Below are 25,201 nucleotides of genomic sequence, written 5' to 3' on the forward strand. Positions count from 1 at the left end.
ATGAGCCAGCCAGACTCCAAGGCCATCACCAAATCTAATCTCTGGTGTTCAATTTCGCCAATGACATATCAATGAAAATTGAGTGTTGTGTTGTGAACTATGATGTTACTTTGCATACCAAAGGACAGTGGGAAAATAGGGGGTGGTGTTTAGCCTACATGGGAAGCCTAAGGCCTATAGCCTACTAATGTCATTCCACTTTACATTTCAAGTTACTTGCACATTACTTTTAAAACTAGTACAAAATGTATTAAAAATCCTCTGTTGAATGAAAGTAACTGTACATTAAATATCCAAACTTCTTCTTGTAACCGTCTTTATGTGGCTCTTCTGAGATTAAAAAGAAATAAGTTTGGTAAAAGTGGCTCTCCAGGCAAAAAAGGTTGCCGACCCCTGAGCTAGGCGGAACGAAATTCATCTGGCGAGAGTCAGGTTAACTACAGACTGCTCTTTCTGTCAACAGGCTCCTGAGAATCTTGAACATTTACTCTGGTCCTGTCCCCACTCTTGTACCTTTTGGCAAGACCTCAGTGCTTTCATTTCTCAACATATTCTCTTTGATTTCTCTTTCTCCTCTCTATCTCTTAAAGATGTACTGTTTGGCTTCTCTTCATACCCGACATCCAAATCCAACCAATTCTATATTATCAATCTACTTTTAATACTAGCTAAAGCACATATTCACAAAATTTAATTTTCTAGTTCCAAACCGTCCTTTATAGCATTTGAACGAGAATCCAGGCAATACATCAAGAGCATCTTATTCTCTAAAAACGGCAAAGCCCTCAAAACTCTCGCTCTATCTATGTATTATTTAACATATTTCTTACCTAACTACACTGTATATGATTTATAAGTACTGTCTATTGTATGCTGTACCCCCTGGTAATGTTTGTTTATGTTCATGCATTGTTCCTTCACTGTACACATTTAACTGTATTTTATACCATTTGTACCACTTTGTATTATACCATTTTGCAATAAAAAAAAAAATAATAATCTAGCCCGTTTCCAACCTTTGATTCCCACATAAAGTGACGTGCTGATGCGGAATGATGACGTTTTCACTCGGAAAATGTTTTTTCCGAAGCCCATGAACGCTAGGTCTGCCTTAGTAACAAACTGCTCCGCATGTGCGGTGTAACCTCTAAAGCAGTGGTCCCCAAACTACGGCCCGCTGTCAGTACACGATCCGTACCGCCTGCCAGATCCGTTCTGCGCATGCGCATAATTACGTAGTAGAAGACGTAACGATTCCTCTGTAATATCTGTACCACGCATGTCTTGAAACAGTTGACGGCCAAGAAGCGGCACATTTGACGAGACCAACTTCGCAGAAAAATATATTTTGACTACACTTACTTTTAATTATGTTCACAGATTGCGCAGGTAAGAGTACAGCGTTCAGATGTTCAATGTATCTTTGTCTTTAGAAATGTTGCTATTGTTGGTTAAACGTAATGTCACTATATGGCAATTGTTAACAGTGAACGTTAGCTATCGTTAGCCGTTTGGGTAGAAATAATCATGCTAATCATTAACGTAACAGTAACGGTAATTTAAATAGGGACCACATTGAGCATTTGCTAGTATTCATTCATGCCAACACAGCAACCTATCTTAACTTATCCAACACTTAATATTTAGCTAGCTTACTAAATATTAAGTGTTGGATTAGTTAGGTTGCTGTGTTTCATCTGAAGGTTTATGGGCTAAGGTTAAGGTAAATAATGTGCATTTATTTATCAGGTTGATGCCACTATAGACCACGATTAACTTCACCAAAGGACATGGAAATATGTGCGGTAAGTACTTTTTTTTACTGGTTAACGCTAGTTAAGAGACCTGTTATTCAGCACATGTTCTAGACAAGGTCGTAGTCTGAATTTTTAAAATACCAAGGTCGGGGGCGTCGCTAGAAATTTTGGGCACCCCAAAATGCTAGGGGCTTCTGAGCCCTCCGATCATTTTGCCAACAATGACACAGAACGATAGATTTGTTAATTTTATAACATGTTTTTTTGTTTTGTTTGTTTTACTTGAACCAACACACTTTTCCACAATATTCTATTTATTTTAGATGCACTTTTATATCTCAAGAGCCTTTTCCCAAATTGGCTTTGGATATTTGCAGTGCATAAGGAAAGTATTCACAGTGCTTCACTTTTTCCACATTGTAAGTTTCAGACTCATCTTAAAATGAGTTAAATTCTCTCATCTCAATCTACACACAATACTCCACAGAAAGTGTGGAGTGTTTTGTAAATTTATAAATAATAAAAGACTGAAATATTTAATTTACATACTGTAAGTATTCAGACCCTTTGTCATGACGCTTGTAATTTAGATCTAGTGCATCCTACTTCTATCAATGGTTCTTGGTCCTTGGTGGACTTGATTGGAGTCCACCTGTGCCGAAATTAATTCACTGGACATTATTATGACCGCCGCTAGCGAAGCTAAGGTGATTCATGGCTCAAAGTAAAGTAACTAGGACTGAAACTACATAAATTCGCCAAAGACTCAAAGTGAATAATTTGTGTCAACTCACCACAATGTAGATTTATTAACGCACCCGTGATGATCTACATCTCCATTTAAACCAAATGTTTTAGAGCGCGCGTTGAGAGATGTATCCAGGGCAGGGCTGTACCTACCTACACAAATCATTCTTTGTGATGGATGATTTAGTAGCCTACCAACGTTACACCGGTCCGATACAGTTTTGCCTATACCGTGAGACTGAGGCGCTTTTTTGTTTGTTTGAAGTGCGTGTTTAGGGTGTGAGAGGGGAGTCGATGTGCTTTGATTCCAGCTTGGTAGTTGTAGTCTATGCGGTTAAAAAGCACGTGTGTGTGAAGTATCCAAACAATGATAACACTTTCATTATGGCTGCTTTAGCCACAGACCTTCAGCTACTGTACCGTGGGTCCCTTTTAGAAGTGTCCACTTCATTCGCGCTTTCCGTGATTGAATTAGTTACTGGATGATATTAAAAAGAAGCGGAATTATTTGTGGTTGACCTGGAAATGTCAACTTGGTGATCAAAAAGTTATGGATTTCATGTTGGCTGCGAATTCAGAGCATTAAGTTACGTTGTGTCAGTGTAACGTTAGCTAGCCTAGTCTATTTGTCTATAATGTTGCTGCCATACAAATCTAAACCGCAGTAGGCTCATGTTAATCTAATGGGCTTTGAGACATCTGTTTTGTCTTGTGACAAAGTCTCCTGGTTCAATTGTTTCCAGTTTCATTTATTGTTTATAATGCTAAAGAGGAAAAATAAAAAATATGGTTTGCAGTGATCACAAAGAAGGTATGTCATGAATATCTAACATGTTACAAAAAAAATCTCAAAACAATTCAACTGATCCTAAAAATAAGGTATGACCACTAGAAGCAATAGAGGGTCTCCACGGATCCTTAAAAAGTATTAAAACGTCTTAAATAAAATATACATTTTTTAAGGTCTTAAAATGTATTAAATTTAGCTAATTTTCGAAGAGTGGCATTAAATTTCATCTGGGTGGAAATATGAGAAGAAATATGTCTGGAGAGACTATTTTCCATGCTAACGTTATTTCACCAGTGCACATCCCTGGCTGTCTAACAAGACAGTGCCAGGAGTGATTTCAGTGAAGCAGAGAAAAGCTGTGAGTTGATAAAATAGGTTGTATGTGCTCTGAGCACAAGCTCACTTGTAGTCGGCAAACCAGTTTCCTGTTCTTTGACATGGCTGTCAACAAGCACCTGAAAATGAGTGCTTTAGTTCTACTAAAATGTAAAAATGAGAATGTACCGCCTAGAACAAGGTAGCGATGGAGTTTCTCAGACATTCGTCGTGACAGCCAGTAAAAAGAAGTAGAAAGCGAGTAACTGTTGTCGGAGGAACAGGGAGGAGGAAAACGACAGACTGACCGATTGAGGAGTGTCGTAAATCATATACTCTGAGGCTGTAGGGGGAGCTCTGTAAAGAAACCTGCGAGCAAAAAGTGAGAAAACAGCAAAGAAATGGCCAAAACTGCATAGTTTCTCTTTAATCACAGATGCATCAGAGTATTTATTGGATTATGACCTAAAGATTCTTAGCGTTTGCCCTTTTGTTTTTCTAATCAGTATTACAGTGTATGAATGATGATGATGATTATAATGATGATACTCTGTTTTAGTGCTGTAGTAATATTATTCTAATAAATTATTTTGTCTGTCCTATTTCTCCCTCACACTCTCATTTAACAGTTCAAACCACCAGAAGGTGCAGTGCAACCAAGTCCACCAAGCCCCCCCAGGACACACAAATCACTCAACAACATAGAATGACAAAATGCCACCCCAAATTGTCAGATGGCACAGTTCATGTCGTATGTTTTTTATGTTTAATGTAACCCTTAGCTGGAAAAAGTTGGAAAGTCCTTATAGGGTGACATATTTCTCCTATTTTAGTCAGTGTCAAACCACTGCATAAAGACTTATAATACATCGGTGTAAATAAAGTGCATTAAAAATGGTCAACTCCAGGTGATTCTCTTTCACAGAAAAGCCCAAGGACTCAGAACATGAAGCCAAAGAAGTAGATGATGACTCGGCCCAGTGACACCAAATGGAAAAGCCCATTGCAGTAGTCAACCCTACTGGAGATGAATGCATCAATAAGTTATCTAAATCATGTTTTGACATTAGACATTTAAGTTTGGCCATGTTTTTGAGGCTTATGACTCTGCCACTGCACATGGTTTGTAGAGAGAGGCACGCACACTATTCTGTCAGATAAAAATGTTTGCATGGCTCTGATTGGAAATTGCCAGAAGGGATAGGTCAAGCAGGAGCAGTGTGAAAGGCGTCCTAATTGCTTGAGTGGGAGGGGAAACATCTAATGGCCACCTTACAACAAACAAGTTAGTCAAGATTTGGGAAAGATTCTTAAAAGATTGTAGTATTTTAACTAATGCCCCCCATTCAAGCTTTACTCAAAAGACTCCAATCTTTAAAGAATCTTTTCTCAAATCTTGTCAAAGTTGTTTGGTGTAAGGAGGCCATTAGTCTAATAGCCATGCACCAAACCACCAAAGTACTCATGACTGTCAGGTAGGGTGACGGTATTTTAACACTTTCAAAAAATGTCCAGTGATGACATATTTACAGCAAAAACCTTTTATAGACTATTTCTTTGTACAGTGTACTCATGCAATGGGCAGCAATCGTGAGATGTTTGCTTAATGTTATAGTTGTGAAAACATTAGAAAATGTTATGGGCTTGAAATTGCATACAATACCTGATGTATTTTTTCATGTTACATGAATTAAAATGAAGTGTTATTTATATAAGATCATACTTATGTGCCTATTAGTGTGTTTATAGTCAGAAGTTGCAGAGCATCTTCAAAAGGATGAACACCCATATGCTCTATGGCCTTGAAGGATTTGTTATTTATGCATGCAATAAAATTATATTAACGGTCATTGAGTCCATGTTCTTGTCTCAACACAGCAAGTTAGTTTACTTGTTGCCCCCCCCCCCCTCTCCTCCTATAGGGCTCATTCTCTCAATGCATTTATTCATGGTTGTAATAGGCAGCAGTCATTTAAATGTAGGTGACCATACTCATCTTTGCAAGTCTACACAGGCAAATACATAGGCTAGCAAGTTCACAGTAAAGGAATGAGTCATTTGATGATCATTCCATGTGTGAATTTGAATGTGTGCTCTCGTTTTGATGCAGTGTTGCCTCCTGAAACGCGTACGCAGGTGTCTTGCGTGGATGCATGCAAACGTTATGGGCCACTAAATGAAAGTATCCAGTTCCCAGATCAGTTCATATTTCATTATTTCATTATTAAATTATAACAATGTTACATGTGAAAACAAAGACTTAACAGTTAGCGTGAGGAGACGGCATGTAGGCTAATGAGAGCTGTGAATTGTGTAACCTAGCTTAAGTGTAAACTAGAAAGCTGTTTCGTACATCTCATCCAGGGTTTTGGTCTGTAGAAGTTACAACTACAAATATATATTTTTTTTTTTTACATTCTTCACTTTTTCATGCCGTTGATTCATCGTGGAATTTCGGTCGTCTGACAGAAACCGACCAATCTGGGATGCGTTTCCCAAATAGTTGCTAACCTGTTAGTTGGTTGGCAATGGGGAAATTGCATTGCAACCAGCTAAGTTGCTAACTTAGCAGCTAGGAAACGCAACCCTGACCAATCAACGTTGATTCTACCTCCTTTGCTATCTGGGTAGCCTCCATACATTTCCGTTGGTTCCTTAAAACATGTACATTTAACTATTATAACTTTATTACTGCTACAAACAATGTTAACTTGACTTATTATACATTCTCGTTCTCTGAATAGGTAATACTGACAATCGCGCAAGCGTAGAACCGATCATGTAGTGTCGTAAACCATTGTGCGCATGCGCAGAACGGATCTGGCAGGCGGTACGGATCGTGTACTGACACCCGCCACCTCATTTTGGGTGGCCCCCCAAAACATGTCCGTAGTATAGCATCCGGCCCGCACAGGAGTACGACATCGTCAAACTATAACCTCCGTAATTTCCCCCATTCATTCTCTATGGCGAGTCTTAACAGTACACATGTAATACTCTTTTTGTCCACCGGTGGTTGTTTTGGTGCTGTTTTGCGTTTGCCATCGAAAACGGAATGAAATGTAGGCCTACCTGCAACAATGTAAGAGGCCTATGCTGACTGCATCAGTGCTCAAAGTATTTTAAAAGTTTATTGATTAATTGTTAATGACTAACTAACTTCTATTCAAGTCATATTTCTGAGACTTTCTGGGATAATTATTTCTATTTTTTATTCACTCGTTCAAATGTTCATACAAAGAGTTCACAAAGTTCTCATCAGGTGACTGAAAGGTAGAATGGTGGTCATTTCAGACCACTTCAGCACTTCATAAAATTCTCATAGTTTGAGAACTTTAAATTATTTGTAGGATATTCACAACTTGAGCTGTGTATGCAAAGACACAGAATTCAGAGTTCAACCATTTTTAATAAAATATACTTTTGGGACTCACTGCTAATACTTTTGGGAATGCAAACGTAGTATTATTTAATTTTACACGGATATGGCATGATGACAATATAAACACAGCTAACAATGGTATTAAATTGCAACAGCCTAGGATTAAATGTAATAGAATATTTAACTAAGGTAGTCTGCTGTTGTTCACAGCACTAAGCTATTTCTGGTTACTGATATAGAACTACTCCGAGTCTCTGGCCCTCTCTGAGCTGGCCCTCGGAAAAAAACGTTTGGGGACCACTGCTCTACAGTGTAATCCTATGGGGTGAATATGAAATAAATCACTATACTTAAACTCCATGCCTTTATGATGCTTAAGTATGATAAACCTTTGCTATATATACACACATTACTAAGTTATGTCATACTTTCAAAGCGCTTATTACAGTCAGGAAGTGCATTTTCATTTAAAATATTACAGAAGCATGCAAAATGAATAGATATGAGAATGATAACAGTGTATTCAAAAATGCACTGATAGACTAAATATGAATGTGTGTGTGTTTGAGAAAGAGAGCCTCTATTCGCCTTATTCACCCGGCGGCCATTACGAGGCTGATGGGTACACTTGCCATTACACCTCCGTCCAGCAGATGGTGGTAATGCACTCAGTTTGCAAACTGCTAAAAAAAAAAACACTCACTGAAGAAGAAGAACAGGCCAGTGAACCCTTCTTTTTCGGTGAGCTTATTTTTGCCAGTTTGCAAACGGAGTTTATTACCACCACCATCTGCTGGACTGAGGTGTAATGGCAAGTGTACCCCTGAGCCTGGTAATGGCCGCCGTGTGAATAAGGCGAATGACATTGAAGCATCAAAGCAAGATGACAACAATAACATTATGATGAAAAGTAAGCTAACATAACAAATATGGCCAAAAGAAGCAATGCAAAGATGATGACCTCATACCTATACCGCTCCCAGAACCCCAGGACCTCCCTCACCTTCACCCTCACCTCAGCAGGCTCAAGGCTCAGCTTAGCCCCCTGTCCACATGGGAACAGGAAGGGGTAGAGCGCCCCTGTGTGGTGAGGCAGCAAACTGCTGAAAATGGCCGATCCCCTGGCATCCTGAGCATCAGAGAATGTCAACTTCCGGACACGACATCCAAGAGAGCATCCATGGCGGCCAACATCCCAAGTCAGCTTGACCCTCAGCACCTTGAGGGGGCTGGTTGAGGCTATCTTGAGAGGGCTGGGGGGGCATGTGAGGGCAAGGTATTGTTCTCGGATCCGCTGGATACCCCAGTACTTGCAACACGGGGCAAAAACAAGGGAATCACGGCCAATGTGCTGATTTGATGTCACGCCCACCACCCAGTCTGAGTAGTCACTGATGTGAACATTCCAAACATGACAATCATCAGTGAGAGCCTTGGAACTCTTAACAAATGCAAAGAGCTTAGGCTGTGGAGAGGAAGGGTCTGAGACTGGAATCGCCATGATGCTCCATTCAGTTGACACATTGATGCCACATATAGGGGTCTTGGAATCAAAGATTACGGGGTCTTTGGGTAAGGAAAAGGAACAGAAAATATGTCAGTGGAAGAAGAAGGGGAGAGGAGTAAATGACAAATAACAAATAGCAAATAGTCTTCTTCAGCAGCAGGTAGGTTATTATACACTTAAAACTTTAACAAACTGAAATGGCATACCTTCATTAACATGACAAGACTCAAAAATACTAAATTCATCTAAATTAAATGTTCATTAAATGTTCAATGTTGGTTGTAGGCAGGCACATGTAGAGGGCCAAAGTGCCATGTCCAATGTGCCATATTGAGAAGGCCTATCTTCTCATTCCGTGGCCTTTTAACCATTCAACATATATTTATGAAATCACCACTCTTGTCATTCTATCGAAAAGGAGTTTTGGTAATGAGAAAATAATTTCCCAAGATGATAAGTTATCTTGCCAAAGAACAAAGAAAGTTAAATCCTTTCTTCATGAAAGACATATCAAGTCAATGACATGGCCAGCAAACACTGGATCTCAATCCCACTGAAAATGTATGGGTGAAACAGAAGAAAATGGTGCTGTAAAGATGATCTGTCAACTTTGAATAATACTGTTCTACATGAGTAAAGTCTATTCAAGATGTCATAAAAGCCAGAGGAGGTGTAACAAAATACTAATTATGATGTTTTTAGATTTGTGATTCCATATTTTTTTTCTCAAGATTGAGTGATTCCATATTTATTTCCTCTACATGATCTGAAAAATAAATTTCCTTTAATTTGTATTATTTATCAGCTGTTTCACAAAGCCAGAATGATCATCCATATAGTTTTTGTCTTTTTTCTTAAAATAATAAAACAGCTAAACGGACATCATCCAAGAGTGTGGAACTGTGGAATGTCTGTCAGCCTAACTACTCAGCTGATACAATCTTGTTTGGTTGTAGGCTGGGCCTATATATGCAGCATTGAAACATAATTTTAAAATGACATGAACACTCAATACTCAATTTACTCGATTTCGTTTTCATCTAAACAGCTAAGCTTTCAAAATCTTTTTGAAATACCAAAGCGAAACATTATGTTGTTAGTTAGGCCTACATATGGGTACTCACAGTAGGGAGCAACTTCCTTCATCTTCTTCCAGACATTGAACCTCAGGTTGCCAAGTTGTCTGCGGACATCAGGCATAGCTTGATAAAACTGTGTACTGTGAAGTGGAGGAACACACACACACACACAAAAAACACACATACGTTGGTATATTATGAAATACAGTAAGGTATGAAAGAGATAGATGAATTAGCATAGGAAACATTGTAATCCACCTCATCGTGATGTTGAAGTCCTTGAACTCCTAAAACACACAAACATAAGCACTCAATACTCAGACATACAACACTAATTAATAACTCATCTACGCTCTAAAAATGCTGGGTTACTGGATACAGCATTTTCCAATCCAGCAGCTGTCAACATGAAAGGGAAATCAGGCGACTTCAGAGAGAATGTAACATCTTTTAACATAAAAAACAATAATCATACTGATTTCATACAGAGACAGAGATTCATTCCTGAAATTACATTTTGTTTTGCCTCAAATGGGTTTTAATCGTCAAAGTCATCCCAGCTACCTAACATTAATGTTAAAGAGCCATTCTGTAACTTGTAATTTCTTTGCCAATTTTTCACTTCTGTTGTCGTATTTTTCTCTACGGAGCTCCCTCTACAGCAGAGGTGGGCAAACTACGGCCCACCACGGACTTTAATCCAGCCCGCCGGGCATTTCATTAGTATATCATAGGCTGCTTTTCACTCTTCTTAGAGAATATTTACAATGTCAAAACAGCATGTTACATAAGGATGATATTTTTTGTGTCCTCAAGCTACCTCCATTACAGATCTAACTTGAGCATTATGCTACAGCATTTAATTGGGAACGCGTCGGAGTGCGCATGAGAGAGAAAGAAAGAGAGCGGCAAGTTCCAGCTGGCTTGTCGTTGTTGATAATTGATATCTCCTTTTAAATATCAGAAACTTTTAAAAGGAAATCATGAAGTCACAGTAGCTCCCAATAGTTCCCATTTATAAACTGTCAGAGGCACAGCACTAGCCATAGGAACACATGGTAAGAAAGCGCTAATAGGCTACTAAGTTTTTCTATGCAGCGAACGCTGTGCTTTGCCATATTGCGTGGAATTTACTAAGCTGTCACTTCATTAGGCTACATAAACATCGCTCATCACAGCCCATCCCTGCCGCTAATTGCGTGCCAACAGCTGAACCACAAGCGCAGATGAACGGAGATAACCGATTGCGACATTAAAATGAATCAAAGTTTAACGATTATAGGCTACATGATAATCAAATGTCAACAAGCAGCGACATACAGTAGCCCTAGTAGTTCTACTACACTTAAAAAAAAAAATACTCAAACTATTTACTGCACGTAGGCTACTAGACTAGGGCTATGCATTAATAGTCTAGCAGATTGAGAAGTGGATGTCGTGAAAGTGAATAAACGATAGCCTATTAGAAAGGCAAACAAAAGTTAAAGTTGCTTTTGACATAGTAGCCTACAATGAAGAAAACTGATTCTGTGAATACTGAATCAGCCATCTCTGAAAGTTTATATAGCCTAATTGATGCATTTAACCGGAATTTGGATTTAAGTTTTTCACCGCAAAACAGACGTGCGCTGTTTTCATATATGGTGGAGCACCTAATCCCTATTAGCACTTCTCCTCCCCTGTGTTTGCGTGATAATCTACTCCCACTTTCCCCTCGCCCTCCCATAAATGCATCAATGCATATAAAAAATATTTTCCATGGTAGCATGTTCAAATGCATCATGAAAATTGTTTTTGTATTTTTAGTTGGATATTGGAAGTGAGAAGAAAAAAAAAGGGTGTTCCATAAGTAGTCTGTGAAATGAATGTCCCACACTGGGAATCATTATAATTTTGATACTGCAGCTGAAATTAGAGTTGAAGAAGAATCTGTCTGCTCACCGGTTCCAATTTTTTTAACAGCCATTTCATTATTGATAAGTTGATTACATTTCTATATTAACATGCTCTATTAAAGAAAATATAGAAAATAACTTTGTGTGTGCTGTAAAATGGTTAGAAGAAATTAAATCGGAATCGGCTAAAATCGGTATCGGCAGGTCAAACTCCATGAAAAATCGGAAATCGGAATCGGCCCAAAAATTGCTATCGGTGCATCTCTAATCTCCGTACAAAATGTCAGAGATCATCATGTGATTCAACGTTAGGGGTTTCCCGGGAGCCGCGTGCACAACACGAAAGACAGAACTAGAATTTCAGGTATGTCCCTCCTTGGTTAATGTATTCTAAGATGGAGGCCAAAACATGGCCTTTTTATTTTTGCTAAGAATCAACTCAAGAAATTACACAATGCAGCTTTAAAGCTTTTCCTTTTGTATATGACTTGACATTTTGTAGCCTTGTACAGTCCTTCAGCCCATCTTTACCAAGGGAACTCTTGTCCTTGATGGAACTTTGAGAACAACCACCATTGATTGACCTTTGAGTTTTGGTCGTCTGAGCAATCTGACCAGCAATCAACAAAGTTCAGCGACAGGAAGAAACCCAGAGTTCGCAGGACATCAGCACCCCTATTGTTGAGGAAAGTTCTAGCACTGAGACAGAAATAGAGGCCAGTCAGCCAAGGAGGGAGAAGATTAATTGTCATAGGCCTGGGGTCAGATGGCCAGGTGCAGCAGAATGTAGAATGTGGGAAGATGTTAATAGTGATTTGGTCAGCATCCTGGGTCAGCTCAAGGGGACGGCTGAAAGCAAATTAGAGAAGATGGGAGACATTATTTATAGCTATGGTAAGGGACCGTTCGGTATTTATGGAAAGGAGGAAAATAGGGGAGGGTCATGACTTTTCATTCTTTGTTGAGGGGAGGGTCACCCAACTTTTGTGTTCATGAAAACAGCAAAATTTGGGCAGTCGCCCAGGGCCTTGCGTCTGATGGGCCTTGCACCTGGCCAAAGATGACATTAAGCGTTTATTCTTCATTAACGCCTATTGTAGTTTAAGCAAAAAGCTTAACGTGGCTTAATGTCCTAAAACAACGATCAGTGATCACCAAATGTCTCTCATATTGTTCCTCGTAATCACTAAGAACCTTCAAAAAATTTAGCATTAAGTCATATCAGGCCTATGAACGGTTACCTGACAGCATGTTTCTTCAATCTCCTTCACTGACGCCTATGGAAGAGGCTTAACGTCCCAAAACAACGATCAATGATCATCAAATTTCTCTCTAAGATTGCTCCTCATAACCATCTATAAAAATCTAGCCCAAAGTTTTTTTTTTCTTTTTGAGCACGTCCGAATCTATGGAGCCCAGGAGGTGTCTTTGCAAGATACTTTTTGGTATATATCCAGAAAACGTGCGCTCATTTGACTAAATTGTGCTCTCATTTTAATTGTTGTAAATTGAGCACACTTTAGTAAAACGTGCGCACGTTTTACTAAATCGTGCACACGTTTTACCAAATTGAGAGCACAATTTAGTAAAATGAACGCACCATTTACTAAATCGTGCACACAATTTATTGGGTGAACGAAGCTTTTCGAAGTTGAATAGGCTATTAAAAACTAGGCTATTTGTGCACCTCCATTTCACAGGAGAGACTAATGGGCTCGCCCAACTATGAAATAAAAAAGACGTTAGGCTACCTGCAAGCTGGCCTATGATTTCATTGCTGAGTTTGCGGCAAAGTAAGCAAGATTTTTCTTTTTCTGAGTCAGGATATGGCGAGTCAATGTCATTTATTTGTCCAATGTTAGCCTACAGACCAGTTTCCATAGTGCACATCTTATCAATAGTTTGAATGTCGTGTGTGTTTCTGCTCATTGACAAATAGCGTTCAGCACAATGATTCATGCCCAATTAATTCCCTCTGTTAAAGTGTTTGCCTTTGTTAGGCTACACTAGTTTGGTTTTGTGAGCCTATGATAAACAGCATGTGGCCAAATATGTGACTCAGCTAATGTTATAGGCTATACAATTTCCCCTCTTTGAGACAAGCTGGTGTAGCTTATTAGACTACTATTAAAATGCACCGACGGTAGCCTAGGCTATGTAATGTAATGTAATGCCTTTATTTGTCCCCAGTGGGGCAATTAGTTTCGCAGCAGTAGGAGCACACAAAATTACAAAAAATACATAAATACACATAGTATAATAAATAACATGGTGCACATCATGGTCATGGGTGGGTAAACTACCTTTTCCTCCTGGTGTTTAGAAGGGAGACAGCAGAAGGAACAAAGGAGTGTTTGAATCTATTTGTTTTAGCAAATGGGAGTCTGAGCAATGAACCTGATGGTAGAAACTGAAACTGTTGATGTAGAGGATGAGAACAGTCAGACAAGATGGAGTTTGCTTTCTTAAATAGCTGTTTGTTGTAGAGATCCTGTAAAGTTTCTTGTCCAAGCCCAATCATTTTGCTACTAACACTAACAACCTTGTTCAGTAGGTTCCTCTTTTACCCTCAAGGACTGAAACCAACAAATAAAGGAGAACGTAATAACAGACTCAATAAAAGAATGATAAAACAGTCATCAGGGAAGAGTCAACCTGGAATTTGGAGAGTTTTCGAAGACAAAAAAGATGCTGCTGGCTTTTCTTATAGAACGAGTCAGTATTTTTCTCAAATGTCAGCTTGTTGTCAAGAAAAGTGCCTAAGTACTTATAAGACTCTACAGATTTGACTGTCTGACCATCAATCACTATGATATCAGGAGAAGGCTGCACACTTCTAAAATCAATGCACATGTCCTTTGTCTTTAAAACGTTTAAGGATAAAAAGATTCCTGACACCATTTTAAAAAGTAATCAACCAAGGATCATGCGATGTTTCTGTGCTATTAACAGGCTCACTATAACTGTGTCATCCGCAAACTTCAATATATGACAGTTTTCAAAATTGCTACGGCAATCATTTGTGTACAATATGTACAGCAAGGGAGAGAGAACGCACCCTTGAGGTGAGCCAGTAGATGTTACAGATTGGATAAACCAGAAACACATTCCTCATTCCCAGGAGGCTTTGCTCCATTTTAGCCTAGGCCTACGTTAATTCAGGGTATATACAGAAATTCTTAAATTGAATTTAATACCTTTTTCAATATCTTCACAATATTTTTTAATACCAACACGACTTCGAGCTGCAACTAGCGGCAACCTTTCGAAATTCAGTGTTGGGGGTAACTAATTATAAAGTAACGGATTACTGTCATTTTGTTACTTAACTTTCTTTTAAGAAAAACTTTTAAGTCAGAAAGTGTAGCAATGCTTACAATTAAAATCAAGTATCTATTATTAGTTACTGGATACTTTGTTCCTTTTTTGCTTCAATAAAAACACTGGCCTATACACAATTATTTGTTATTTAATCCTAACCCAAGATAAAAAGTTATTTAATTGTTATGTGTAGGAAGAGCACACACCACTTCTCCAGCACTACACTCTTTCTTTCACTATCATTCTATCTCAATCAAGACAAAATGACAAATGAAAATAAGAAAAGGTATACTGGACTTTCTTCCAAATAGGCCCACGACCATACGCAGTCCATACCATGCTGTCTATACTTTACCAGTCAAGGTATCACATTCAAAAAAAGGTGGTCACATTTTACAAAAATACTAATTATTGATTGGGTGCTGCTGGAGAATGTGGGCCCCATGTGATAAAATACTTTTGGGCCTGCATGCTCCCCGTGACAAATGTTTTGAAAAATAACCCCTTAAATGATTACTTCTGGGGAATTTTGTAGGATCCTCAAGAAGTTTGCAAGTGTGCATAAGCCTACTATTCGGCCACCCCTAAACAATGCTCACAAGCAGAAACGGTTGCAGTGGGCTCAGGAATACATTAAGACTAATTTTCAAACATTTATGTTTACGGATGAGTGCTGTGCAACCCTAGGTGGTCCAGATGGATGGAGTAATGGATGGTTGGTGAATGGCTGGTGAAAGGCTGAGACATCAGCAAGGAGGTGGCGGAGTCATGTTTTGGGCCGGAATCATGGGGAAAGAGCTGGTAGGCCCCTTTAGGGTCCCTGAAGGTGTGAAAATGACCATGGCAAAGTATGTATAGTTTCTGACTGACTACTTTCTTCCGTGTTACAAAAAGAAGAACAGTGCCTTCCGTAGCAAAATCATCTTTATGCATGACAATGCAATCTCATGCTGCAAAGAACACCTCTGGGTCATTGGCTGCTATGGGCATAAAAGGAAAGAAACTCATGGTGTGGCTCCCATCTTCCCCTGACCTCAACCCTATTGAGAATCTTTAGAGCATCATCAAGCCAACGATCTATGAGGGGGGAGGCAGTTCACATCCAAGCAGCAGCTCTGGGAGGCTATTCTGACATCCTGCAAAGACATTAAAGCAGAAACTCTCCAAGAACTCACAAGTCCAATGGATGCAAGAATTGTGATATCAATGAAGGGGTCCTATGTTGACATGTAACTTGGCCTGTTAAGGTGTTTTTGATTGAAATAACTTTTGATTTAATTTATATGACATTCTAATGCTGCAAATTCAACAAATGACCATTTTTAGTTCTTTACAACCTATAAAATGTCTTGAAACTCTGTTCTGTATAATAATTTTGTGCAGTGTATTTTGAGTTTTTTTTTTTTTTTTTTTTTTTTTTAAATACTGTTATCATTGGGAGGTTTGTTCAATAAAATTTGAATTATACTCTAACGGTTGATGACATGAAAATTATACTGACTGTCATTTGCATCAACTATTTAGGAAAATCTGATAAAAATGTAATTTGCATAATAATTATTCAACTATACCAAGGTAAACTCAGTTTTGCATTCTATGACCCCTTTAACGTTTGCTTACGGTTGTCTTGTATACCTTCAAGGAGAAGCCTGAGGACTCCCCTGTGTGTGCATGTGTGTGTGTGTGTGTGTGTGTGTGTGTGTGTGAGCTCATCTGTCTCTACGAACTTGAGTTCACTGCCAGTGTGCTTGTGTGTATGTGTTAGCATGTTAAGGTGTTTGTGTGTGTGTGTGTGCTGTGTGATTTGCAGTGCAGCATATAACACCACCAGCCAATATCACAGAAAATTGGCCCCGGCCGTGGCGCAACTGGCCGGGGCACCTGCACCATACGCCGGCGACCCGGGTTCGACTCCTGCCCCGTGGTCCTTTCCGCATCCCACCCCGACTCTCTCTCCCACTCACTTCCTGTCACTCTTCACTGTCCTGTCATTAAAGGCATAAAAAGGCCAAAAAATATACTTAAAAAAAATATCGCAGAAAATTAAGACAAAATGGTGTCATTATTTTTGGAGCTGCTCTACTCTACTACAAATGTGTCTTCTTCTCTCTGTTAGAATGTAATGTTAAACATAATGTTTTAAATAACAATAAATGCTATTGATCCAAATCTTCAGTGACTCAGTACATGATAGCGCCACATCTGTGTCATGTAGTAACACAAAGACGGGCAAGTCTACCATTGGCAAGCTCTGAGTATGTACTGTCTAGACCGCTACGACTTGTAGGCTCTCTGGGGCTATCGTGACATAGGCCTAGGCGTGATGCAATGTGGTCAGGTGAGTTTTGTGACTAAAATAAAATAGGCGTGGCCTATTACCCAAGGGAGGAGTAGAAATGTCTCTCATGACTGTTTGTGGGAGACCAGAGAATTTTTTGAGAACTTTCACTCTCAGAACACTTCCGGGCACCAAGGTGGTAACTGCATGTTCGGAAAGCATACCGCCTATGGGAGGGTTGTGCTGATTATCTGATTATTGCTATATGCTCATTATCGCTCATAAGTCTTGATATGAACATCCAAAAACTTCTCTCGTTATTCCTGACTAATGTAAATAACAGTGATTAATGCATTAATGCAATGTGACTAATGTCTTTTTCTTTGATTTATAACCTTACCCCCAAAACTGACAGTGGAATCTGCCTGCTTTCATGATGAAAAGTAACACATGCTTTTTAGAACTAGATCTGCCCAAATGAAAGTAAACTGTCTAATTAGTAATTCTGTCAAACTGCTTTATTTCATTGCATGACTTTTGTTGCGCTTTTGCAATGTAGATTATCTATATTAGACCTTAAAATGTAAGAAATTAAAGTGATGGTTCGGAGTGAATTTCACCCTAGGGTCCTTTGCACGATGACCGCGAGCCAAACACACCCCCAGAAGCCTTTTCCCCTTGGTCTAACGTTGGTTGAGTTAGCGCTATCAGTCTATGTATCAGCCGAATGGTTTAGCGTTGGTGCTAGTGGAACCAAATGTGTATCTCGTAAATTACCCCACTAATAATGCTCGGAATTTTACCAAACTTCTACAGTAGTACAAATAGTTTCTGTACTCAGAAAACGAAATTGCATTGGAAAGTTTGTAAGTACTCCAGGAGTTTATTTAACACTTGCCTGATGGCTTCTACTCTCTGTTGCTACCAAAATAGCTTGTACTGTCTGCTTGCGTTGAAGTCACTTCTGTGATTTGGGAAAAGCCAGTAAAAGTCCTTGCAGAAAGCAATGCATAAGGATGTAGTGTAACAACGCCCAGTTCCAGGAATGCACTAATATTTTGTTGGTAGTACCAGTTTGCAACAATTATTAGTTAACACTAAGTTGTAAACACTTCAGAAAAAAATAATTAATACATCCTTACGCATCGCTTTCTGCCAGGACTTTTACGGGTGATACGAAGACTGATAGAGCTAACTCGACCAATGTTCGACCAAGGTGAAAAAAGCTTCTGGGGGTGTGTTTAGCCCATGGTCATTGTGCAAAGGACCCTAGATGAAATTCAGTCCGAACCATCACTTTAATCTTTGAAAACAAAATTACTTTGTCATTATTATCATTTAAATGGTATAAAACATTATATATGTATACATCTCGGGGGGTTGGGTGTGAGGATATGTATTAGTTAATGGTACAGTCAGCGATCGTACGCTATTTCAAGACCATAATATTTTTTGTCACATTCAGCAATTATCTCCACACAACCACAAGCTGCCCATTCTGTGAGTACACTGTAAAAAAAGGGCTTCTGTAGGCAGCCAAGGCTCTGAAAACTAGAAACAAAGTGGGGGCAGCCTGTGGAGGCAGAAACAAAGTGGGGGCAGCCTGTGGAGGCAGAAACAAAGTGGGGGCAGCCTGTCCACAAAACAAAAATGAAACCATGCATGGAGTTTCTCTTGGAAAAACGGAAGGGAGGGGGGAGCTCTAGTGTGTTTTGTTTGGCCTTTGGTTCAAATATAATGTATGTTGTTTTGGACAAAAGTACCCATTTAAATATAAACATAAACACAAACAAACACGACTTTTAGTTTAAAGTTACAGTCTAATCCAATACCCCTTCTGACAAATTTAGCACATTTTTCCTATATCAGGATCGGTCAGAAGGTGAATAGCCACCTGCAGAAAAGTGATGTCATCCCTCTGCACCATTTCATCTACTTCTTGCACTTGGTCGGAGAGGAGGGAGGCCTCAGTCTTGAAGGCCTCCCTTGCCAACTGGGTCTCTGATATCCCAGCATCGCACAAAGCCTCCAGTTGCGCCCTCTGTTCCTCTTGCAGGAAGGCGAAGAACTTTGCAAAGTCTTGCCGAACCTGCCTCTCACACATTTCCACAACAGCCTGAAGTAAACAAGCAAACAGGGTCAATGATAAGATAATAGGGTAATTGTTTAGCTTGGATGGCATTACACATTTTAATGACACACACACACACAATAAATATTTGAGTGAATGATGCAGTTAGTAGATCTACAATATCTCTGGCTTAATATGGTCAACAGCCATTTTCTGTGTAACTACTTAAATACACTCTATGTTATTTGCCCTCTATGTGAAAAACAGCCTGAAATAAACCTTCATTTTTTTTTCCGAAGTGCTGGTAAAAATAAGCATGACCATTTCCTCAGGTTTAGAAATATATTCTAGTTAATGTGCAAACAGTTGATAATCAAGAAAGTTAGCTGCAGCCATTTCATGAACTTACTGAAAACTACCGAGGACCTTAACCTGTTGCTTTAACACTGCTGTTGCAGCAGTTAAAGACTCTATTGTCCATTATTGTGGAACAGTGTTTTGGGAAATGGATCAAGTTAAAGTTGATTTTCAATGTGTTACCTTTATGTGTTCTGTTGCAGCTGATTCTTTCCTCAGGACATTCAGTCTCTCTCTCAGAAGCTTTGAGGCAGTGGTCAGACTTTCCTGAAGAGGACACACACACACATCTATCTATCTATCTATAAAGCAAGAAGCGTCTGTGTGTCTGTCCTAATGTCTGTGGCACACATATCTCGCTATATCTCGCTGATCGTTTGTCAGACTGATTTCAAACTTGGCAAGTGTCAGATGTCTTCTGTAGAATCTGACTCGCATGAGTAAGTGCAGTGCCAAATTTGACGTTTGAATAAGACATGCAAAAGATATCGTTAAATATATCGGTAATAGAAGCACACATTGGCTTTCGCCGCTAGCCACTCCCCCTCCCACACACCACTGTAGCCTACTGTAAGCTACCAGTGAGGATAGAAGCAGGGCTTTGGCAGAACTGGATTAGTGTAGGTTACACGGGAAAGTTAAGCGAGTGCAAGATGTGTTAAAATGTCTGACCTCAACAATAAAGACCCCCTGTATGCTGTTTGCTTACATAAAATCAAGGCTCCAGAGTGCGACCAATTTGGTCGCATTTCCGACCTAATCTTTAAAAAGTGCGACTAAAAAAATCGAGAACGCACGCACCGGTCGCATTCAGCTATTCGAGAGGTGTCGCATTGAAACTCTACCTTTGGTTCAATAACAGACACATATTTGGCCAATATCGTGGTTTAAACAAATCACAGATAGTGGAGGGCGGGACCTCCCCTCTGATTGGCCGTGGCTCAGTGCCTGTGTGTAAATTTGAAAATGCGTGTGCTGCAGAGAGAGAGAGAGAGAGAGGTCAGAGACACGTCAGATAAACAGAGTGGATGTAGTTGCATTACAGTGTGGTCACATAGGCCGAGATAAATATCCCCTCTCCCCACTGCCTTTCGGCGGCTGGCAGCAGCAAACCGATCAGACGAGCCCGAGACGATGATCAAGTTTATCGTTGCCTACGATAGGCCTAGTGAAACTTCCCTTCACCAAGTTTAGTCCGAAATAATTATTCACCAGAAAAATAGTTTGAACGTAAACCCGACATACAGGAATGCCACTTGCGCCAACTTTATAGGAGTCATTGCAGATGAAAAGACGTCTTAAAATTGCAAACAATGCATACAAGGCCTTGCCGAATGACAGAGATACAGATACCGCCGAAAAGGAGTGCGTCATTGACCACAGTTACATGCAGGGAGTAACCCGGTTTTCAACAGCAATATTCGTTTTGCGCGCGAGTTTTGTAAACTCATTCAGATGGCATCAATCAATTTAATCCGGTATTTGGCGCAAACCGAATATCGCTGCTACATTTAAAGCCTGAATAGTCCCTTCATGTATAACTGTGGTCATTGTGTACGGTGAATTGAATGGACACATTTAGATCGAGCATGGCAAGTCATTGGAATAGCCTATAATAATAGGCCTACCATTTCGTTAATGCATTAACCATAGTGATGTTCTTATTGAAAATTTAAAAATGCTAAAATTAAAAAGTAAATTGCATTGTGGGGCTGTCAAATGATTATTGCAATCATCATTGCAAAATCACATAAAAATCCCCCAGGCTACTTGGAACATCTCTAAATTGTGCTCAAATACATTTCTATGGAAGATGCTAGCATTCATCTTGAGATGTTTTAAGTTTAAATTTCAGCTCAGTGAAGCACTTAAAGCACCAACACTTCATTAAGTTACATTTCTTGTAGAATTGTAAATCATAAGTCATAGGACAACCTATATAGGACAGTAATTAAGGAAAAAAGTGAACCTGCTGCGGTGTTAAATGCGATGTGGTTGAAAATTTGGGTGCACCTAACTTTTGTGCTGGTGCACCTAAGAAAAAAGGCGCACCAGTGCAACCAGTGCAAAAAGTTAGTCTGGAGCCCTGCGTAAAATGACTCCGCGGATTTTGCAACAACACGCCAACACACACAGGTATGCAGTGGCTCTTCAAAATGACGTAAAAAACGATGTGCAATAAACGGACACTTCAAATAGCCCAGGCTATTTTGCACTGTATTTAGATTGACCTAAATTGAAACGAGCGATAATGGTCCCGAATTAAAGAACGTCTCAGAATGCCACACATGCAAAGCATAACCAGCGACAAGCAACGAGTGGCAGACAGAGTGTGAGGTCACTTATAGGCCACCAGAGACTGTTTTTGAGTCACACCGTTGCAAATTTCATATGATGATGCATCATTCTACAAAATGGTTTGTTTTCTCTATCATCAAGTTATTCAATAGGCTAAGCATATAGCCTTGACTCAAAACAGCTGTTAGGATTAGGCCATTTTGGTTTGTAAAAAATGTCACATGCAGCCATGCTTAAATTCTGCTCACTTCACATTTATTATATTATTATATTATCTGTATTCATTATTGAATGCTTACCTGGAATTATATTTTTCCCTATCATCCTATTTTTAAAGCAGGCCTACCTGCAGGCATGTAATTGGGCTACAGGAATAGCATGTTTGTATCTATCTATAAAGCAAGAGCGTCTGTGTCTGTGGGTCCTAATGTCTGTGGCACGCATATATTTCGCTGACCGTTTGTCAGACTGACCTAAGATTTCGTATGTGGCTCGCGTGTGGCACAAAGGTGTGCAATCTCAATTTTGAAGATGTTTGAATGCATATTTAAAAATATGCTTAGTTACGTAGGACGTTTATCGCTGCACTGCACTGTTTCCAAGGGGACCAGTTTCAGGGGAGCTCCACGCCATGTCTATTGTGTGGCTACAGTAGGTCTCACCAGAGAATGTCTAATAGTCCAGAATGAGTGGAGGTCTATGGAGCTGTACCCCTCAAAATTAACTTTTCTCGGGATATAATGTTTTTTCAAGTAATTTGAATATTGTATTCGAAAGGGGAGACAAAGAAAATACACTTGGTTGAGTATTATATTTTTTAAAGTCACTTAATTGTTCTAAAAAGCCTTTCAAACGTGTCAATGACGTCATTCATTAGCACAATGCTAGCGTGTTATGGGCAACACTGACCCAACCTGTAAAAAAGCGAAAGGACATGACTCCCGGATTATTTCACTTTTGATTGATAATTCATATCCATTTTGTGAAAAATAAAATAAAATCTGAGTGTTTCAGTCGTTAAATAGGTGAAAACGATAAATTTAGCCATCAGCTTCATAGGACCCCATGTATTTTGGACTCGCCCGTGATCGCCATCTAGGTGAACTCTGGTGAACTGCAGCCAAATTCTGTATACATGGGATTAATAGAGGGGGGAGGCTCTCCGTAGACGGGCTCTGGTCTCACTTTGATGATAGTAGCCTATGCGGATTTTGCATAGCCAACAAACACGGGTATAAAAGTATGTGCAATAAACTGACGCTTCAAATAGCCCAGGCAGCAGAGACTTGAGACTTGACTAAACAAACGACAATTCCGACTGCAAGGTCCCAAATTGAAACGTGCTATAGGCTAATGCCACATAGCTAGATAACAAGTGGCAGACTGAGCAACGACACTTATGGCCCTGACATTTAAAACGAGACATTGAGAACTTTTCTAGTTTACTTACAAGATAATTTATACAGACAGTATCTTCACGAAGTTTAGCGTTTGCAGCTATCTTGAATTTAGTCACGATAAGTCGAGCGACGAGTAAGAATGAACAGGTATGATAAGGGATCAGATTCCAAAAATATTTCTGTGGAAATGCATGGATTCCAGTTTCTTCCAGTAGCAGCAACTGGAATCCATCCGTGAGACATACGTTCACACTCGGTATCATGTTTCAACACACTTTAGGTCAATATCACATCAGAATTCTCCTTTAACTCAAAACAGTTGTTGGGCTTATGTCATTCTGATGTGTAGAAATGTCACATGCAGCCATGCCTAAATTTAGGCTATTACACATTTATTAAAGGCCACATTAATTATAGGCTAATATATTATAATATTCAGTATTCATTACTGAATGCTTAGCTGGAATGATGTTTCCCCATCATCCTATTTCTAAAGCAGGCATACCTGTGGGCATGTAATTTGGCTACGGGTGTTCTTCAGGAATGGCATGTTTGAATGGGCACTGCACTAGTAGGCCTATCTTTTGATGCATTGAAGTTTAGGGTGGTCTTTGTGCTATACAATTCAATTAAAGTATCATTAATTTGCAGTTGTTTATTGTTTAATGGAAAATGGAGAATTTGTACTATTATCCAACTTGAATAATGGAAATGTTGGGAAGGGAAGTTGAAAAACATTCAAAGTAATGCTGCCCATACATCAGACAAGAGTTTCTGAAAAGAATTTGATGAAGACTGGGAATCTTGCAGGGTCAGTATTTATAAGACTGCAGCTAGATTCCTTTTGAAATGATTTCCCACCGTGCCCCTGATATCAACAACAACTCAACAAGGCTTGTATACAATCCATATCCTACTCCTGTCATATTCATTTTTTTTAATGCTTCTCATGCTTTCATGCTTCACATATTGTCTGTAAATCTGTCTGACATAAACCCCAAGAGGCCATAGGTTTCAGTGATTTAAGCTAAGGGGCATTGTTAGGCACAACGTGATTGACATTAATCGAGATTCATTACATTTACATTTATTAATTTAGCAGACTTTTTATCCAAGGCAACGCTACCACCGCACATTTATAAGAGCCATAACTCTCCGTTTTAGAATTACACATTTCAGTGTACTTGCAAATTCCTTGAAATTAATGTAGGATAAAACATTTGGACTGTTCTGTACACATTAAAACACACACACACACACACACAAAACTCAAAACTGTTAATCAGTCAAACAACTCACACTGACCTTGCGCTGCTTCACTGCTTTTTGCACAGACAACACAAGATGACCCCTGTGCTCGCCCTTCTTACACTGTAAGCAGATGAGTTTCTCTTCTGTCTCACAGTAAAATTTCAACCTCTGGTTATGCTGAAGACAGAGCCTTTCCCCCTTCTCTTCCTCCTTTTCCTCCACTTTTTTCCCTTGCCTCCTCTGATGGGCTTCCCCAGAGGCTTTCTGCTGCTGCTGCTGCTGGAAGGACTCGCAGGTGCTCCTCAGGCTGATGTTGGGGACGGGCTCCTGGGGCGAGGGACGTCGGCAGACGGGGCAGCGGCGGCCCTGGCTGGAGCTCCAGTGGCGGCTCAGGCACTCCCGGCAGAAGCTGTGACCGCAGCCCAGCAGCACGGGCTCCCGGAAGACGTCACAGCATATGCTGCACGACAGGTCCTCCTCCAGAGATTTGGCAGAGGCAGCCATAAGGGACAGACAAGAAGAGAGATAGAGTGATAGACAACAAAAGGAGAAAGATAACTCAAGAATGAGAGAGAGAGGAGACAAGTTCCAAGAAGCCCAGAGACAGTGGAGAAAAGAAGCATTTGATGGAGAGACTAGGAAGGCAAGAAGCTCTCAGAATTGTGGAAAAAGTGAAATAATCAATGAAAACAAGGCAAGACAAATTTACAGAGCAGAAAGACAAAAAGAAAGTAGACTACACATTCAGAAATA

At 39.7% G+C, this 25,201-nt stretch overlaps 1 protein-coding gene and 1 long non-coding RNA gene across 2 annotated transcripts; one reads left to right on the forward strand and one right to left on the reverse strand.

Moving 5' to 3' along the window:
• The first annotated feature begins 1,756 nt into the window (after positions 1-1,756).
• Positions 1,757-5,474, forward strand: LOC125298660. The gene is made up of 3 exons (XR_007194241.1): positions 1,757-1,805; positions 4,239-4,360; positions 4,535-5,474. It is a non-coding gene; the product is annotated as an uncharacterized LOC125298660 (long non-coding RNA).
• A 2,211-nt stretch (positions 5,475-7,685) lies between these two features.
• Positions 7,686-24,952, reverse strand: LOC125298276 (E3 ubiquitin-protein ligase TRIM35-like). The gene is made up of 6 exons (XM_048248980.1): positions 24,503-24,952; positions 19,683-19,766; positions 18,966-19,187; positions 9,836-9,864; positions 9,623-9,717; positions 7,686-8,557 (listed from the first exon to the last, which is right to left on the reverse strand). The coding sequence occupies exons 1-6, from the start codon at positions 24,950-24,952 to the stop codon at positions 7,890-7,892; spliced, it is 1,548 nt and encodes a 515-aa protein (XP_048104937.1). The 3' UTR covers positions 7,686-7,889.
• Between the last annotated feature and the right edge of the window lie 249 nt (positions 24,953-25,201).

This window comes from Alosa alosa, chromosome 7 (assembly GCF_017589495.1).
Source record: "Alosa alosa isolate M-15738 ecotype Scorff River chromosome 7, AALO_Geno_1.1, whole genome shotgun sequence".
Lineage (NCBI taxonomy): Eukaryota > Metazoa > Chordata > Actinopteri > Clupeiformes > Clupeidae > Alosa > Alosa alosa.

What these genes read in the sequence shown, in the direction of transcription:
- LOC125298276 (XM_048248980.1), bottom strand. Translation starts at nt 24,952, where the DNA reads ATGGCTGCCTCTGCCAAATCTCTGGAGGAGGACCTGTCGTGCAGCATA. An exon ending in CTGCAACAGAACACATAAAG is followed by an intron (nt 19,188 to 19,682) that starts GTAACACATTGA and finishes TGTTTACTTCAG; the next exon opens with GCTGTTGTGGAAATGTGTGA. An exon ending in GAAGGAAGTTGCTCCCTACT is followed by an intron (nt 8,558 to 9,622) that starts GTGAGTACCCAT and finishes CCTTACCCAAAG; the next exon opens with ACCCCGTAATCTTTGATTCC.